Source organism: Polyodon spathula, chromosome 16 (genome assembly GCF_017654505.1).
Source record: "Polyodon spathula isolate WHYD16114869_AA chromosome 16, ASM1765450v1, whole genome shotgun sequence".
In the NCBI taxonomy this organism is placed as follows: domain Eukaryota; kingdom Metazoa; phylum Chordata; class Actinopteri; order Acipenseriformes; family Polyodontidae; genus Polyodon; species Polyodon spathula.
In genome coordinates, this window is record NC_054549.1 from 26,490,589 (window position 1) to 26,507,727 (window position 17,139).

At 41.4% G+C, this 17,139-nt stretch overlaps 1 protein-coding gene across 1 annotated transcript in view; it reads right to left on the reverse strand.

The window, feature by feature from the left end:
- Positions 1-917: 917 nt before the first annotated feature.
- Positions 918-17,139, reverse strand: part of lamb2 (laminin, beta 2 (laminin S)) — a 51,143-nt gene continuing 34,921 nt past the window's right edge. Inside the window, exons 18-34 of the mRNA XM_041273210.1 lie at positions 16,616-16,808; positions 15,867-16,010; positions 14,325-14,556; positions 13,884-14,047; positions 11,605-11,829; positions 10,963-11,180; positions 9,723-9,819; positions 8,920-9,292; positions 8,149-8,333; positions 7,378-7,619; positions 6,969-7,172; positions 6,411-6,555; positions 5,413-5,620; positions 4,370-4,511; positions 3,839-4,015; positions 2,676-2,835; positions 918-1,819 (exon numbers count right to left, since the gene is read on the reverse strand). Coding sequence (XP_041129144.1) covers positions 1,683-1,819; positions 2,676-2,835; positions 3,839-4,015; positions 4,370-4,511; positions 5,413-5,620; positions 6,411-6,555; positions 6,969-7,172; positions 7,378-7,619; positions 8,149-8,333; positions 8,920-9,292; positions 9,723-9,819; positions 10,963-11,180; positions 11,605-11,829; positions 13,884-14,047; positions 14,325-14,556; positions 15,867-16,010; positions 16,616-16,808 — 3,246 coding nt within the window. The 3' untranslated portion in view covers positions 918-1,682. The remainder of the gene's footprint in view (positions 1,820-2,675; positions 2,836-3,838; positions 4,016-4,369; positions 4,512-5,412; positions 5,621-6,410; positions 6,556-6,968; positions 7,173-7,377; positions 7,620-8,148; positions 8,334-8,919; positions 9,293-9,722; positions 9,820-10,962; positions 11,181-11,604; positions 11,830-13,883; positions 14,048-14,324; positions 14,557-15,866; positions 16,011-16,615; positions 16,809-17,139) is intronic.

Here is a 17,139-nt window from a genome sequence, read left to right on the forward strand (position 1 = left end):
GCCAGCATTACACTTCAGCCATCAACACCAGGCAGAAGGATATCTACATCAACAGATGGAAAGAAACACAAATGGATGGAGATGCAGATGGATCACATTAGTTTACTGTCTTAGCTGGTGCTTATCTTGGCGAGAGCAGAGTTCGAAATAGGATGAAGTTTTAACATCTACTCTCGTGTAATTGAAATCAACAATTATATTAATTAGTTGTTTGATTATAGTTGTATAAAATTAACAGGTATGTTTCTCCTTTCAAAATAGAGGAGTTAAATAAATAAATATACAGTAGTGATTAGTAGTTGAAACAGACCTAACTCCACCGAAAACAGGGAATTATTTCACAGATTCAACCCCCCACTTGAGTGGACAAAGTACAGTATGGATAAATAAACAGACATCCCTTCATGGTTCTTAGTTATGTTTTCTCTATTAAAATGTGTTTCCAGGTGGCTTCCCACAAGGGCTTTTTGATTTATCAATGTGAGACAAAGAATTGGAAACCAAATACCATTAATGATACTTAAGTGAGAGAATTCTTTATTTTGTACACCCGTTTTATTTTATCTTTAAAAGAAGACATGGACACGTGTTTTTCAAAAGCTATTTTTGTTTTTATTACAGTAGTCTCCGCGCATAGGAACATCTCCTGAGAACACTTCGGCTAAGAGGACACCCTTGTGGTGAAACAGGTTTTTTTTCCACATTGTAAATGCTTCACCTAAAGGAACAAGACCTTCGCTTAAAAGAACACGTTTTTGGTAGCAATAGCGATTCATTCACAACTGATACAGTACTGTTTTGTAACCTGATAATTCATCATCATCAAACTTAAAATGAATATTCAATCTTTTCAAAAGTGACTTGTCATTCCGAGAGTGTCTTGAGGCACACCAATTGGTTTATTAAATCTTTCCACCATTTACTATTACCTTGTTTTGTATTCTGATATCCATGAGTGCACCTCATCGCTACAGAAAGGCATGTAAACAAACAATGAAATTTTTATGCCGTTTCTCTTGCTACAGAAAGTTGTAAACTGTTCGAGCTCTTGCAAAAAACCTGAATCAGACACAAGTCACTGAGCAATTTGGTGTTTTCCGTTCTGGCGAGTTGCTTCACCATTCTGGTAAATAAATTTGTGCGTGCCTTTATTATTGTACATGTACTCATGATTAATCTAGAGCTGCTGCTGCATTCTTTAACACGTGTAGTGGTGTTGTGCTAATTTAGTTTGACAGTTTATTACTACAGTTTATAGCATACACGTGCCTATTGCTTTTCATTTATTCTGTTCATTTCATATGTTGATGCATGTGCGTCATGAAAAGTAATACATATTTATTTATTGACTGATTCAAATGGTGTCTGGTGGTCAACTCCATGTTTGAGAACACTTTGGCTAATAGAACAATTTACTTGCTTCCCAAGGGGCGCTCTCTTAGCCGGAAACTACTGTACTTCTAATTTCAGCCAAAGGTCTATTGCCTGATTAAGGACTGTGTTTACACCAAACCACAAAGAAAATGAACATATTAAAAACTAAAGTGTAAATGCTGGAGCTTCTGACTGGAGTAAAGCCTGGTCGCACTAGGAGGCACCATTTAGAGGGGCAGCAGTTGTTGAGAAGCTCTGGGAGTGTCCCAGTGCTCTGTGTGGTTGCTGGCTGTTGGAGTGAGCGTGTGTTACTGGCAGGTGTTGTAGATTTGGATTTGCTGGTTGATGTCTTTTAGAATCCCTCTCATTTTGTCCTCAAGTCCATCGAGCTGCTTGGCTTTGCTCTCAAGTGTTTTCTCATTCTCCTCGTAATCTATCTCTAGGTCTGCAGACAGGAAAAAAAGAAACACAATGAACTTATCCTTAGGTAGTTCATACATAAGTTGTAATACTAAAAGAAACATTAAAAACTGTGAAATTGAGACATAAGTTGTAATACTAAAATCATTGTCTGTAGTTCTTGATGCTACAGTGGCCAGGTCACAGACACACCAAGTTACAAAAAATACTTTGTAAAACAAATTTCAAGGAATTAAAATGGTCCTGGTATATGGATATATTATATATATATATATATATATATATATATATAATATATTATATATATATAATATATATTATATATTTATAAACAACCAAAAAAAAACACCACCTATTTAAAACAACAACTCAAGCTTTGTGAATGGAGTTGCATTATCACAAAATAAATTGACAAAGTTTAATTTCATAACTAGTTTTCTTGTTAGTATTGACTTTAACTGGCAAACAATTTGACTCAAGCCTTTATCATGGACTTTTAAGATACAGCCCTCAATAGATTAGCCTCAGGTACCCTATCAATACCATAACCTACAATCACAGTATGGAGAACAACTGTAATGAACATCCATGCAAAGTATCATTACAAATGGATGAGCTGCAAAGGTAAGTTTTGACATGCAATACATATACAAGGCTCCACCGTCTGAGAGGATACACATATCTCCCTGTAATGTCTACAAGTATATATCCCCTGTGTGTCAATATGGAATAGTACATCTTCATAAGATTCCAAAGTTGTGCACCATCGAACACGTCAACTATTTTTCAGCGTCCACACAACTGTTATTTTTGGTAGTTTGGCTGAGCCCACCAGAACTCATTGCACAGGCTGTAGGCCTCAGTGCCCTTCCTGCTCCTACCATTCAGTCTCTGCAGCTTGTTCTGGGCCTCCTTCAGTAGCTGCTTGGCCTCGTCGCGCAGTTTCTCTGCTTTTTGTTTGGCCTCTTGGATGGTTTTGGCTTTCCTGTCGACGAGGTCCTGCACCGTTCTGTACTTGTCAATGAGCTCGCCGTCTAAGAGCTGTGGGGAAACAAACAAGTTGAGAAATGAACAGGAGTACCTTCCACACTGAGGATTACTTGACATAACAGCTAGCAATTATCCTACTTCAATAACGCTAACAAGTATGTCAGTAACATGCATCACCAGCCACGTCTGTGAATTCAAGATTTGAGCTACTGTATCAGTATGATCCTAACTTGGATGACCTATATCAACAAAATGTTGAGTAATAATTACCAAGTTTCATGACAATTTCATAAGCGGTTCTCCAGATACATGCAACTATGTTAGTATGACATATAGATGGCCAAATGTATGGACTGACAGAATGGAATTTCCTCTGTTATAAGTATTGCATTTAAAATTGTTTTGTTTAGCTCTTATAGTCAGAAATCTTATAGTCTCAATAACATTCATGACAGTTTGATAACCAGTTCTTCAGACAGAGATAAATCAGTGAAGTGCAATACAAGTATGTTGTAATGGAATGTATATGCATGCCTGAAATTATAGGGCACTTGGACCATGAGCTTCCTTAGAGATTTTGTTGTCCGCAGTTCGTGGAGTTGTAGGATACAACTTTTAGCTTCACAGTGGGCGGAGTTGAGGGCAAGCTACAAGATTGGCAGGGTTAAAAACGTAATACATTAACAAAGCCTTGACAATCATTTTACTTTTCCCTGAACAAGCCAATCTACCAGCCTATAGAAACCTCTCCTGTGTGAGTGGGTCCACCAGGGAAGAGAGCTAGACGGCAGCAGGAGAGTTGCTTGTATTTGCTCATGGGGGGAAAGGTCTAGCCTTCCACCCCTTTAGTCATAGATAACAGAAGTGGACACAACAGAAGTTTCAAGTTTACTTAGAGCTCTAAGAGGATTGGTTTCACCTTCACTCACATGCAGAAATACTGTCCTGCCACCCATGACCACCAGGGGCACTATACCACATATGTACATACTTTGTTATTTAATCGCCAGCAGGAGATAATACGTCTTCTCTTGAACAGTCACCCTGTGCTTACCTGCTTCGCCTCGTTCGCTTTGTCCCGTGCCATGGTGGCTGTCTCCTCTGCCCTGGACGCCACCAGGCTGTTGTTGGCACGTTTGGTCTTCAGGGCCTCGATCTGTCTGCCCAGCAGGCCCAGGCGGTCCATGGCATCGTTCAGGTTCTTCTCACTGGCAGCAGTCTCTGACTGGATCTGGGAGAAGAAAGGAGGTAAAGAATGGGTACCACCCTGCAACACCCTGTTAACTATCCTCTATTGTCTGCTTGCTTGCCTGCCTTTATTATTCCAATAATCTACTGTATGTGTTGGCTATACAGGTTATTGGATAAGGGTTTCTTGTGGCTGCTTGGGAGTTATACAGCGTGTTTACTCAGCACATTAAAATTTCTATAGCCTTCAAGCACAGTGAATAAAAGATGCTTTTTAATTGATCCAAAGTTGCTTGACTTGAGAGATCTCCAAGAAATCAGCAGCTGCCCTGGTTATTATATCTACAACAATATATCAGGTAGCATATGGAGGTTCACAAGCATGTGATTGTTTTACCTGTGCCAGTCTGTCCTCAGTCTGACCAATGTCGCTCTTGGCTTGCTGAATTGCTTTCTCAGCAGCGGCCTGTGCACGGCGGGCATCTTCTAAAGCCTGCTTTACTGTCTCTGCCGTGTTCTTCACACTTTCTGCGCGAGTCCTGGGGGTGAATGGAGAGACAAGACAGTTAGAGAGAAGCACTTCCAGAAAAAGACAACGGCAACCCCTCTGTGGGTCAAGCAGCCAAATAAAAAGAAAAACACTGCCTGTGCAACTGATTTCTAAGAAAGCACGAACAGGCAAACAAGACAACTGGTTGCACTGAGAACCAAGTTCCAGGTGTTCTGTGAGGCACAGCCATATGGGTTGTCTCAGTACAACCACATACTTTCAGCTGTGTTAATACAGTTTATTAATGGTACTGAGACAGCTGAATCAGAGTGCTTGGTCTGACACCCCTTTTCTCCTATAATGTTATGAATCCAAATTCACAGGACTGCTCTACATTGAAGTTTCTTTAGTTCAATATCTATACATCACCTTCACACACCGGTATGTGTTGTCTCAGTTAGATCTGAGTTGTCCATAACAATAAAACGCTGACGTGTACGACTGTAGAAATATTAAATGAAACAAGTACATTTCTGTGAAGTACACTACAAGGCAATGACACCCCACCGTGGACTGACTATGACCCTCTTGGCTACCCTAAAACAAGGCCATCGTTGTGTCACAATGAGCAGTTTATGATAGATATTCTCTAGACACTATTCTGTTGGTAATTCTAGTATAAAAGTCATGTTTCTCTTTTGTTTGAATGTTGTTTCCTGAGCCCAGACCAGCATGCCTGCACCCCCCCCCCCCCCCCCCAACTTATAAAAGCTCCCCATAGTAAAAGCATATCAAAGTGTAATAAAAGCACAATTAAAGCATGGTAAAGCACAGAGAGGTATGGTAAAGCAAATTGAAAAAACATGGCAAACTATTGTATAACCATGGGGAAACTGCAAAGCTCCCGTGCAGAAATGCTGTGGTAAACTTTTCTAAGGGCTCCTCAGTACCTGGCTCTCTTGGCGTCCTGCAGAAGCTGCTCTGCTTTGCGCACGTCGTCGTTGGTCTGTTCCAGGATGGCGTCCACGTTGGAGAGGCTGCTGACTCGGTCCTTGATCTCCTCAGCCAGGTGTCTGATCTGCTGTGGGGAGGCAGGGATGGAGAGCTCCAGCACACGGCTGGCCACCATCTCAATGCTGTCAGGGTCCGCCCCATCCTCTGTGGAGACACAGCATCCTCAAATAGCACCACTGTCAGGGGTTAGCTACCACACTCCACTTAAGAAGGTATCATTTATAAATACTATACTAATACTTCCCACCTGAAAATGTCTTTGTATCAGGTAGCAAGTATCAGGTGGTATCTATCAGATGGAAATTACAACATAAAGATTAGATAGACTATAGTATATAGACATATTTAAAGTAATTGTAGCTAACAAAATAGTTCCTAAATTTTGTCTGCAGTTAACATCCATTCCTTGTGTATCTCAACTGTGCAGTTTGTAAAGAAACACACCAGGTTAAAGCAATCTCTGTTTTAGTCTGACTTGCACCTGCCGGGTCCCTTCACCCCAAGGTAAAATTGAACGTGGTGGTCATGGCTTCGTGACCTTAACCATAAGGTAACATGTCCTATTGACTGACATACATTCCAACCTAGCAAGACTAAAATGCATGTACTGTATACTTATTATATATATATATATATATATATATATATATATATATATATATATATATATATATATATATATATATATACACACACACACACACACACACACACACACACACACGCACACGCACACGCACACACACTCTATATGCATGGCAGTTTTTTCACTATTTCATGTTGTGTCCAACAACAACATCTGAGTATTTTGTATAGGAAACTTCTGTTACAGAATAGAGAAAAGCAACTAGAGGTGGCAGAAAAAACTGCTATGCAAATTGAGCCTAAAAGCCCTTGCCAGCTGATTATGTTATTGTTAAGGGAGGGGGCTGACGTGTGAGGAAGTCACGGATCTGCTTGATCAGGTCCCTCAGGTCTTTGTTGGAGCGCTCCACTTTAGTCTTGGTGGCGTTGGCCTTGTCCAGTGCTGCCTGTGCCCTCACTTTGGCTTCATCAGCTTTCACCTTTGCCTGGGCCACCTAAAAACACAACAAGCTTGTTAGTAATCATTTGTATTTTTTTTGTATTTCCTTTTATCATTTTAATCAATTTTACCCAAATTTTTCCCAATTTGAAATGTACAATTTGAATACCACCAATGAAACCCCTTCATTTTTCACCCCTTAAACCTACTGTAAGCAACAAATCTTTCCAAACTACTGAACCACTGAGTCTACATCTGGCTCAGTGGGGTCACCGAAAACCCTTGAAGTAACTACCCCCTGACTATTTCCCACCTTAAGTCACAGGAGCGGAGAAGCCAAGATCGACAACTCAGCGCGACCAGGATTCACGCCAGATCATGAGACTCATCCTGACTTTACTAGAAGAGCCCCTGGGACCCCTGGTTTTATTTTATTGTGCGTTTGGTTCAATACAGACAGTGTTTCACCTTCTGGAAGAGCTCATCCACCTCGCCCATGGCCTTGCTCAGCTCTTTCTCGGCATACTTGGCTCTCTCCAGAGCATTATTCGCAGTCGCCACCGCTCCATTACAGTTCAGACCACCGCAGTGCCTGTTTCCCTCATCGTCATGGCAACCTGCTCCTCCACAGGGGCTCTCAGCACAGGGGGCGTCACCAGGGGCCCCACATACCTGGAGAAGGGGGCGAGAGATAACAGAACAGAGTGAAGCACAACCAAGAGGCAGCTGTTCTAAAGATTTCAAGACTCCTTCACTCCCTCACCTTTACCAAGTATGTGAGACTGGGACCCAAGTTAGGTGTAGCGTTTTATTGCTAGCGTTCATAAAACCAGGCCCATTGTATATCAAGCTAAAAACACAAAGACTGCAGACTTACTTTTTCGTTGATTATTTTCATGTCCAGAGTCTCAGCCTTGGCAGCCAGGTCGATCAGGTATCGTTTGTTGGCCGCATTCTTCTTGTTGAAATCATTCTTCTTTTCAGCCAGCAGCCTTTCGGTCTTGTGCCGGGTGTCGCTGGATTGGCTGACAGTGCTGGGCGTGGTGACTGTGGACTCATTGGCGCGGCGCTCTGCAGCCCGGGACTTATCAAATGAGCTGCGGATACTGTCATAGGCACCTGTGGTGAGGGAACAGGAGAAACTGAGTCTAGGAAGATGCACTCTGTTTTTTGTTTGCTGTCTCCTTTTCCTTTCCATAATATTTTAACCAGCTGTTACTGCTGTTGACATTTCCACTGTTTTTGTTTACTCTACACACATTTCTTACTGTGCTGTACCTCAGTGATCATACTTTATAACATCCTTTCTTTATAAAGTAAAGCTTGGTGAAGGCTGTCTTTTTAAATAATAATAATAATAATAATAATAATAATAATAATAATAATAATAATTATAAAAGCACTCTGTGTACGATATTAGCTAAATGTTTTTTTTTACATTCATTTACACATAACTTTCTGAAGCAATCCTCATTGACACTTCATAAGTAATTTGTGCCCCCCCCCCCTACATACGGCATTTGTGTGACGGACACTGTCCTACAGGAGGAGGGAGGGGCTCCCCCGTCGGACACTGCCTACAGTGACAGGAGTCTCCTCCCTCCCCCCTGAAAGGATTGATGTGATGACCCCCCCCCCCCCCCCGTACCCAGGAAGTTGGAGTTCTTGAGCGTGTCGAGCTGTTGTCCGAGCTCGCTGGCAGACAGGTTGAGAGCCCGGGCCTCTCGCTCCAGAGCGCTCAGATCATTGCTCGCTGCGAAGTTGCTGTCTTGCACGCTTGTCAGGTCCCTCTCGATCTTGTCCAGAGAGTCTGTTGTCTCATCAATCTTGTTTCTAGTAAGAGTCGAAAGAGTTAATGGTACTTCCAAAAAATACAAAAGGACTTCCAATACCACCAGAACTGTGTATCATGGTAAAGTATCTGCAAGAAAAGAGAAAGACAAACAGTACAGTAGAGAAACTGAACATTTCATTTAGACTACGTGCAACAAATGTACAGTAAACTCTCGCTAATACGAAGCAGTGTATAACAGCGGTCAATGGGGACAATTACTCAGATTACCAGTCTTACAACTGATTTCCACCCCAGTTAAAATCACTTTGGAAACAAAAGCATGGGATTTGAAAAGAGACAGTACTTGCAACTGTAGGAACACAAACACATTGGGTTCTGGTCAGCTGATGTGAAGATCTAAATCATGTAATTGATTAACAGTGTGTGTGAGTCTCCTATGTGTTTTACAGGTTTGGTTATTAAACAATGGTAGTATTTCTATCCAACAGTGATATTCTAGACCTTCAAGTAGGAAAACAGCATCGCAAAATTCTCTCTATCAGTTGTTAATCCTAAATAGTTTTTATTTTTGTTTGAGAATTGTATATAGAAATTACTCTACTGCCAAAAGCATCCTAAGCTGACCGGAGCTGGTTGATGAGTCTCATGAGGTCGCCGATGGCCTGGGCAGTGGCATTGCGCGCGTTCACGATGACCCGTGCCTCGGACAGCTTCTCCTCCAGCTCTCGGAAGTTCTTCTCGTAGGCGCCGGTCAGGCCGGTCTGCTGGATCTCCTGAGCGCGGGCCGCCAGCGCTCGAGTGCGGCTCGCCAGGTCCTGCACCACCCGATCCCAGTCCCCGAAGCACTGGTGGCAGGGCTGACAATCCGGGAACTGGCCAGAGAAGCCCCGGGCACACTGGTCACAGCGCACGCCCGACACGCCCTGCCGACAGGAACAGTGCCCCGTCACCCGGTTACACTGAGAGGTCTCGATCCCGCGAGGGTCACAGTCACATGCTATGCAGAAAACAAGACAATTGGGCAGGTTAAATGTTGAATTTTAAATAAGGTTTTTAAATGGGTCTTTATCTGCTCTCACAGAACAGGGTGAAATCGGATATAACTGGGTCCTATTTAATCAAATAAAACACCAGAATCTTAACATTAAAAGTGCTTCTGTTTAATACACTTATTAAAAAAAAGAATGTATCTTTAGTTTATAATAGCTACACAACATGAATGTTTTTATTATATATTTTTTTGTTTTAGCTTTCTGTCACTGTATTATTGCCACATAGATGCTCTTACAACAAGTGTGGTCTTTTTTTGTTACTATATCCGCTGATAACAACCGTACACTGGGAGACTAGCTGTGTGCTTCTGTATGATTAACACTAGGTTCTCAGCAGTGTACACAGTCATTTGCTCTGCTCCATATCTGTTTTACCTCTGCACTGCACGCTGGGATTTCCCCAGTAGTTCTCCTGGCAGTCCTGACAAGTCTTCCCTCCGAAACCATGGCGACACTGGCACTGTCCAGTAAACTAAAAGCACAAAATATATGTTATACAGTGCCTCTTTCAACAGCACACTACTGGGTACTGCACAACAAGGCAATAGCTAATTGTTTATTTAAAAAAAAGGGTCTTAGCTGTTACAACTACACACTGTTACAGAGAAATAAATGCATACATTTGATTCTGATCTAAGCCTTCTGATAAGGCTTTCATTTGTGCCCTCTAGTCTTCTTTGCTAAGATAATAACTCATATTATATAAGGACTCTTTCGACAGCATGTAATAAAGAATGTGGGAATGGATGAAGTTCTCTAGATACTGTAAACATGTTAGTGTGACTATATAATGTGAGCAGGGAGAGGGTTAAATTCTTCCCTGCTGAAGAAAACACATGCAAATGCACACTGGTTTAATTTAATTGTTTTACTGTTTTGGCAGTTGGCCTCGTTATTGTAAATTGAGATCAGCTGCCAAGCATAAAAGGAGAGCAGTCAGTCTGCTCAGGGCTGCTATGTGAAGAGCCTGGTTGTGTGGGTACACAACTGTAAAGAAAGGTACTGTGTGTGCAATTATTTTTGTTGTGGCTGGTAAATGGTTTAGCCATCCAGCAATAGTTTAGGTTCCTGACATGTGTAGTCATAGCTCCAGAATGGAGTTAGGTTTTGGTTTTGTGTTTTATTTTGTTTGTTTAAATTGAAAGTGCACAACTGCACCAAAACTGTGTCTGGGTCTGATTTGAAAGGGTTAAACGAACCAGAGTGAGTGCAGGTCTGTTACAGTAAGGAATAACAAACAAGTAGGCATTTCCAAATATCTCTAGTCTTAATAACTTCTGACAAGGAATGCCCTAACTAAGCTGTATTGGTAGTTTCACAGAGCCACATAGGTGGATGCTTATCCCCATGGCTTGAAACACTGCCCTGGCCCAGTGCTAAATTTCAGAACTACCTGGAGCCTGGTGTTAAATAAGTTGTTCATCGCCATATTAATAAACCCACAAAGTTGTGTGGGTTTAGTTGTGACTAATTCATGTTGTGATGCTTGTTAAAACTTCTGGCACCTGATCATTTCAATAACTTATCTAAGGGTTAGTTCTGAAACCCAGGACTGGGTACAGGGCTAGTGCCAGTTTCAAGCTCTGTATTCTTGTGCAAATGGGTTCAGTCTTACCTCATTGCAGGTGGGGCTGACAGCATTGTTGGGCTCACAGCCACAGGGATCACAGCCATTCCCGCTGCCCAGGTTCCAATAGTTGGCCACGCAGTGGTCACAGTTTTGACCAGTGACATTGGGCAGACACTGGCACTGCCCACTATTGCGGTCACACTCACACTGATCACGAGAGCTGCACTGACTGCGATCAGTGCCCAGGAAGTTGCACGTGCATTCTGAAAACCAAACAAGCATGTGTTAGCTGAGGGGAGATGACTAGATTAGTAACAACCCATACTGCTGTGTTAAACATACAACACTCAAAACCGAGAGGTTTCTCATTGCTTGCTAATGCACTGCTATCTACTTGTTTCTTTAACAAATAACAGCATTTTAGCCCTTTAAAAGTTTATCATGGTAAATTTCACAGTATTTTTTGTTTTACCATGCTTTTGCTACAGTTTACCATGGAATGTCATGTTTTTAATGTACTTTTCCATACCTCTCTTTTGGAAAACCTTTGTAAATTTATCAGACTACAGCCAAATGCAATCTGAAACATCTTTAGAAGGCTAGGAGTAAAGTTTGGTGCAAAATCGTAGCACAGAAAAGGATGTGGTATTAACCCTACTACTGAACAGAACAGGCCGCTGTACTTACTCCTGCAGTTGCGTCTGGTTGCGTCTCCATAGTAACCAGGACGGCACAGCCTGCAGTCATGCCCCTCTGTATTATAGAGGCACTTCTTGCACTGCCCTGTGCGTCGGTCACATGCGTTCATGTCAAAGATATCAATGTTGTTGTTACACTGGCAGGGTTGACAGCGGCCACCAGGCTGCAAGGGGTTACCATAGAAACCAGGGGCACACTCATCACAACGGGGGCCTAGTGGGGTAAAGGGGAAAGCTTAGAAGGCAACAAGTATATTTGTTAAATTTGATTAAAGGCTTCCCAGGATTACAAATAAGAACAAACCAATGACTAAAGTGTAAAAGACAATGTGATTGGTCATCTTACAAGGCAAACCGCACATATCCCCAAGGGAACATTAGGTAGTCCAGGGTTAGTGCTTATCTGGGTCTGTGAGGCTATTTGAGATGGTTAGAATTTTGGCGATAACCTAAGGGTTCAATTGGTGGCATAATGACAATTTATTAAATTATTAAACCTAACATTGTCTGACGCATGGATGGTAAAAAACAAAGCAAAACAAAAAAAACATACATTGTGTTTGTGTTTCCTATTTACCAACAACATCAGCTTCAAGTGTATTAAAAAGCCAATAAAAAAAAAAAAAAAAAAACTAAAAAAAAAAACTAAAAAAACTACTTGTTATCACCTAGAAGTACACCACACAAGGTCCAGAAAGCATTACTACGTGATTATGCTTTCAGCTCCTATGCAGGCACTCACACCTGCAGAGACAAGCTAAGAGAAAAACCCATTCCAGAAACTCCCAGTCAGCTGCCTGTGTGAATCCACAGCCAACTCTGAATGTTATTCTTAATGGCCGTTTACTGTATGGACACTCCAAATAAACAGATAATGCTTAAAAAGGTTTGCTTCCTTTTTTTTTTTAATTTATATTTTTTACATCCTCTGTTTATTTTCTTAATATTACTTTTTTATTTTTGCAGGAAGTAAACACAAATGGACAGTGTTCTTCACAATGACAATATGACAGCTCTGTGTTCCTGTTAGGTGGCACTCGAAGATAGCAGCAAGATTTAAGGTGGTACTGTAAAGCTTCCTTCGACCATAACCTAGCAATACCACCTTAAATCTTCTTTGTGTCGACATTTAACAATACTCTTTCAACTACATACACGTTGACGGGTGTAGAATAGATGACTTTGAACAGGACAACTTTTAAAAGATAAAGTAGAATGATATTTTAGTGCAATCTTGAAGATGACTGTGGGACAATGCCAGGTTGCCTTCTTGTGTGCACTCTGATGATTGCTTCTGTCACCCATTGTGTCCATTTGAAGACACCCAGACAACATCACAGCCAGGGTCAACTGTACATAACATATTCACTTATACAAAACTGGGAGCATTTTAATTTCAGAATTTTTCATTCACCCCATATGCATTTTCAGAGTATTTAATTTTATACCTGTTTAATATCCAGTAATTTGGTTTTGTATAATCTTCTGTTCTGTTCAGAACATTATTTATTCAGGCTTACTTATGATTTTAAAATGACTCGCTGACTAAAAGCTGAATTTCGAAAGTGAGATAGTTTATAAATTACAGCTAGGAGTGTTCAACTATAGCTTCTATCCGCTCTGTAAGTGTGATATGGAGATCTTCCATTTATTAATTCAGACATGCAGTCGGGACATCCCTAGTGGTCATTTTTTAAACCTGATCATGAAATGTCTTTTCAGAAGCAGGCCTAGTGGTTGAAAAATTTCTGGAATACTTAGTAAACCTATTACTTATTACCTATTACTGTGCGCTACTATTGCTGGTAGTGTCACATGAGCTGTCCAGTGTGTTGATGTGTAAATAAATCCTGTTCAAACGCCGTCCCGATCTCCTGTCTGTCACTCAGAAGCACCCACACGGCTACTCTGTCACAAGCATTAATACCCTGTACCTTTCTAAACAGGGGGTTTAGGGGCACTCCTTAATAAAAGCTGGATCTCAAAACAATAACTGTGTGACTATAGTAATTGTTACAGTTGTGTATAATGGTATTTAAAAGAGGATTCATTCATCTGCCTTTTTTAAATATCCACCCTTAGACAAAGGCCAGCCCTGGAGGTGTCTGCTTGAGCTCACCAGGTGTGAGGACGAGAAACAGTCCCACAGCGTGAGCTATTCCCAGCAGTTTTTTCCAATTTACAGAGACTTCCCTGATAATAAGATCATTATTCTTTTTGACACACTGGGGGATTCATGTGCTGGAGTATTTATGGAGCTGTGCTTACCTGTGTATCCCTGGTTGCAGTTACAGATGACCTGCCTGTTTTGATTGTCCTGGTGACATGAGGAAGCAAAATGGCGTCCGCTGTTGGGCCCATCAGGGCACGGACAGGGGCGGCACTGCTCTCCTGAACCCAGCACAGGGTTTCCATAGTAACCGCTGATACACCTGCACAAATGCATATGCATTTATTTCAATAGATGGCAAATTTTACATCATGCAATGGGCTACATGTACTGTATCTTACTGTATAAGGGCCCATCACTAATTATTGTTTTCAGTTTGTCATGATTTTCATGAGCAAGTCAGATAATGAAATAAAGAGGAAGCACTGATTTAAAATAACCATTCCCTATAACTGCCCTGCGGGTTTTATGAACAGGCTTTGTAACTGAACTTCTACAGGGCCCTGTTTAACATACTGTACACTGCAAGACTAGCTCACCTCTCACACTTGTCCCCGGATGTATTGTCCCGGCAGGTCAGACAGGCTCCGGTCCTCTGGTCACACTCCTCAGCGTGGCCGTTACACTGGCACCGACGACAGTTGGGGAAGCCCCAGTGTCCAGGCTGACAGCGGTCACAACGCAGGCCGAAAGCTCCCGGGCTGCATGGACACTGACCGCTGAGTGGCTCACAGAATCGGGTCTGAGACCCCTCCAGACTGCACTCGCACGCTGGGGAAGCAACACAAAATCATCAGACAGTGAGTAGCATTGCCACTTATAGGGTTGTCAATGGAAATCCAAGTTATTTATGTAAAGATATTTGTAAAGATATTTGTAAATGCGATACAGGGATTGCTAAAATCGTTTGATAGTCAGAATCGCATAAATGATAACGTTATAAACAGTTCTACCTAGAACCGCCACGCGGGTCAGTGTGACCCATGCATTACAATATGTTTTTTTTTTATATAACGTAAGATATTCTATTTTTTTTTTTGTAAATGCAGCAAACAAGACATGCCTCCTCCTCCTAGCACTTTTTTTTTTTGTATTTCAAGCCTTCCTTTGTTTGTAGACTGACTGCGAGACAGAGATTGCTATGACTGTGGATTTCTCAAGATGCCAACTTAGTGAAAGCCTAGATGCTTATTTTTCAATGTACCTGGGAGACAACAATCCTTCGTTTTCTTTCACAAATGCAACTGGGAATATATTAGAAGGAAATATTTAATCTTGAAAGTAGTCATTTGGATTGGAATACAGCAAACTGAAATGACAGGTAGGATAACAACTTACATGTCTAATATGAAACGTATGTTATATATTCCTTTTTTAAATGAATTTTAGAAAAAAAAACATTTCAGTTTCACAGGTTTGTATGTACCAGTTTACACAATAGTATTTAATGAAACTGCATCTGTGTTTAAAACACAGCTCCTGGATGCAGGCACAGTCAGCTGGCAGACGCGTACGCTCCTCCATAGAATATAATGCAGCCGTCATACCGGAAGTAGTGTTATATTTTCTTTTTATGTAGTATTAGAAACAATGACTTTGGTTTTATAGTTTTGTGTGTATATATACCCAATTACACCTGTACAAAGGTATATGTACATACCTATTTCTTTTAAAATTTGTATATTATATTTTTTCATTGTTTGTAGTCGTGCTGTACATGCGCTCATTTTAAAAATAAAGCCTTATATTAAACTTTACATTTTAATACAATGTTTCCGTTATGCAAATGTTAGATATGATGTTCATGAATAAAACTTTTCAGTTGCATCAGATAATATGTCTTTCATTTTCATAACGAAACAGGTTTAAAAATGTATGGGTCAACGTGACCCACGTGGCGGTTCTAGGTAGTCTGGAAAATCTGGTGGCTCTAGTGTTAGCACCTCTATTACCATGACATAGATAATGCATCACACAGGGTCAAAGTAATAATTGCATAGAAACAGTATGAACAGAAGGCTATAAACTTTTCACTGAAACATCTGACTGCTTGTTTCTTTCCAGTTGGAACCAGCGCTCACGTTTGCATCCACCAGGCCCGAAGCCGTAGGTCCCCGGCGCACACTGTTCACAGCGACGGCCGAACACGTTGGGGCGGCAGCGGCACTGCCCTCCGTTGGGGTTACACTCCGAACTGACAGAGCCCTGAGGGTCACACTGACAAGCTGGAGGGGAAGCAAGGGCATGGTGCTTTAATAGTACGACACTGTCAACCAGTAAGCAATAACAGCAGCACTCATTAACAGAAACGGACACTGGCTAATTCTGTCTATAACTTTGCTATGGCCTTGTTTGTGTATTACAGTTTACTGAGATGTGAAAATAAACAGATTATTCATATAGCCCGAGTCATCAATCAGATGTATAATTAAACCAAACAGACCCACTGCAGGATTGGAAAATCAAGTCAAACTGGAGAACTGTTCAGCTCAACGTTGTATTATTGAAATATTAATATAGCTTCACGTCTAGGCAAGGTTAACATTTGCAATAAATAAAAAATGCCCAATCCCATATCAAGACCAATTTGTGTCATTTTTACCTGTTAAATTATACATTGAACTCTATTTAAATAAATGGTTGCTTGTTGCTATTGTTAATGAAGTAATTTATTTTGCAGAAATTATAAATTGTGACAGTTCACCATCTATATGAGAGTAAACCTTGTTCAGAATTGCAACACAATGTATTCCCTCCCCCCAATATATGAGAGATGAGATCCAGGGTGCAGTGCAAGTGACCCCTGCTGGTGGAGTTGAGATGTACTCACGCAGAGCTCCGTTGTGGATGGTGGCAGACAGGCTGCTGATTAGTTTAGCACAGATATCAGTAGGCTGTGGCCTGATCACGCCCTTGTTGTTGTCATGGCAGCGGTAGCGCTCATAGCTCTCCTTCCGGTTCATGGAGATGGGGTCTCCGCCAATAAACATCTCCAAAGAGGAGTACCGGGGGAGCAGCACCATCTAAAGGAGGGAGACATGAACAGCACCAGGCTGTTAGTGAAGAGACACACTCAACTTGCTCTGCCAGTTGAACTCTTGAACACAGGTTGCACTGAGCCCTGGAACACCTGTATGAAATGCAGTATTCTCCCTCAACTCCGTACCATGCGTATCTGATAAACTAATCAGACCTATTCAATGATGCTGCACACATTCACTTACAGTCTGAACCACGGAAGTCAGATTACAATCACTATGATGAACAACTCATTAATTTGAAGAGTCAGGCTCCAACTGCTTTGGATTAGTGAGAGTCTCCTGTGAAAAAATGACAGTGCTTCTCTGACAAGGA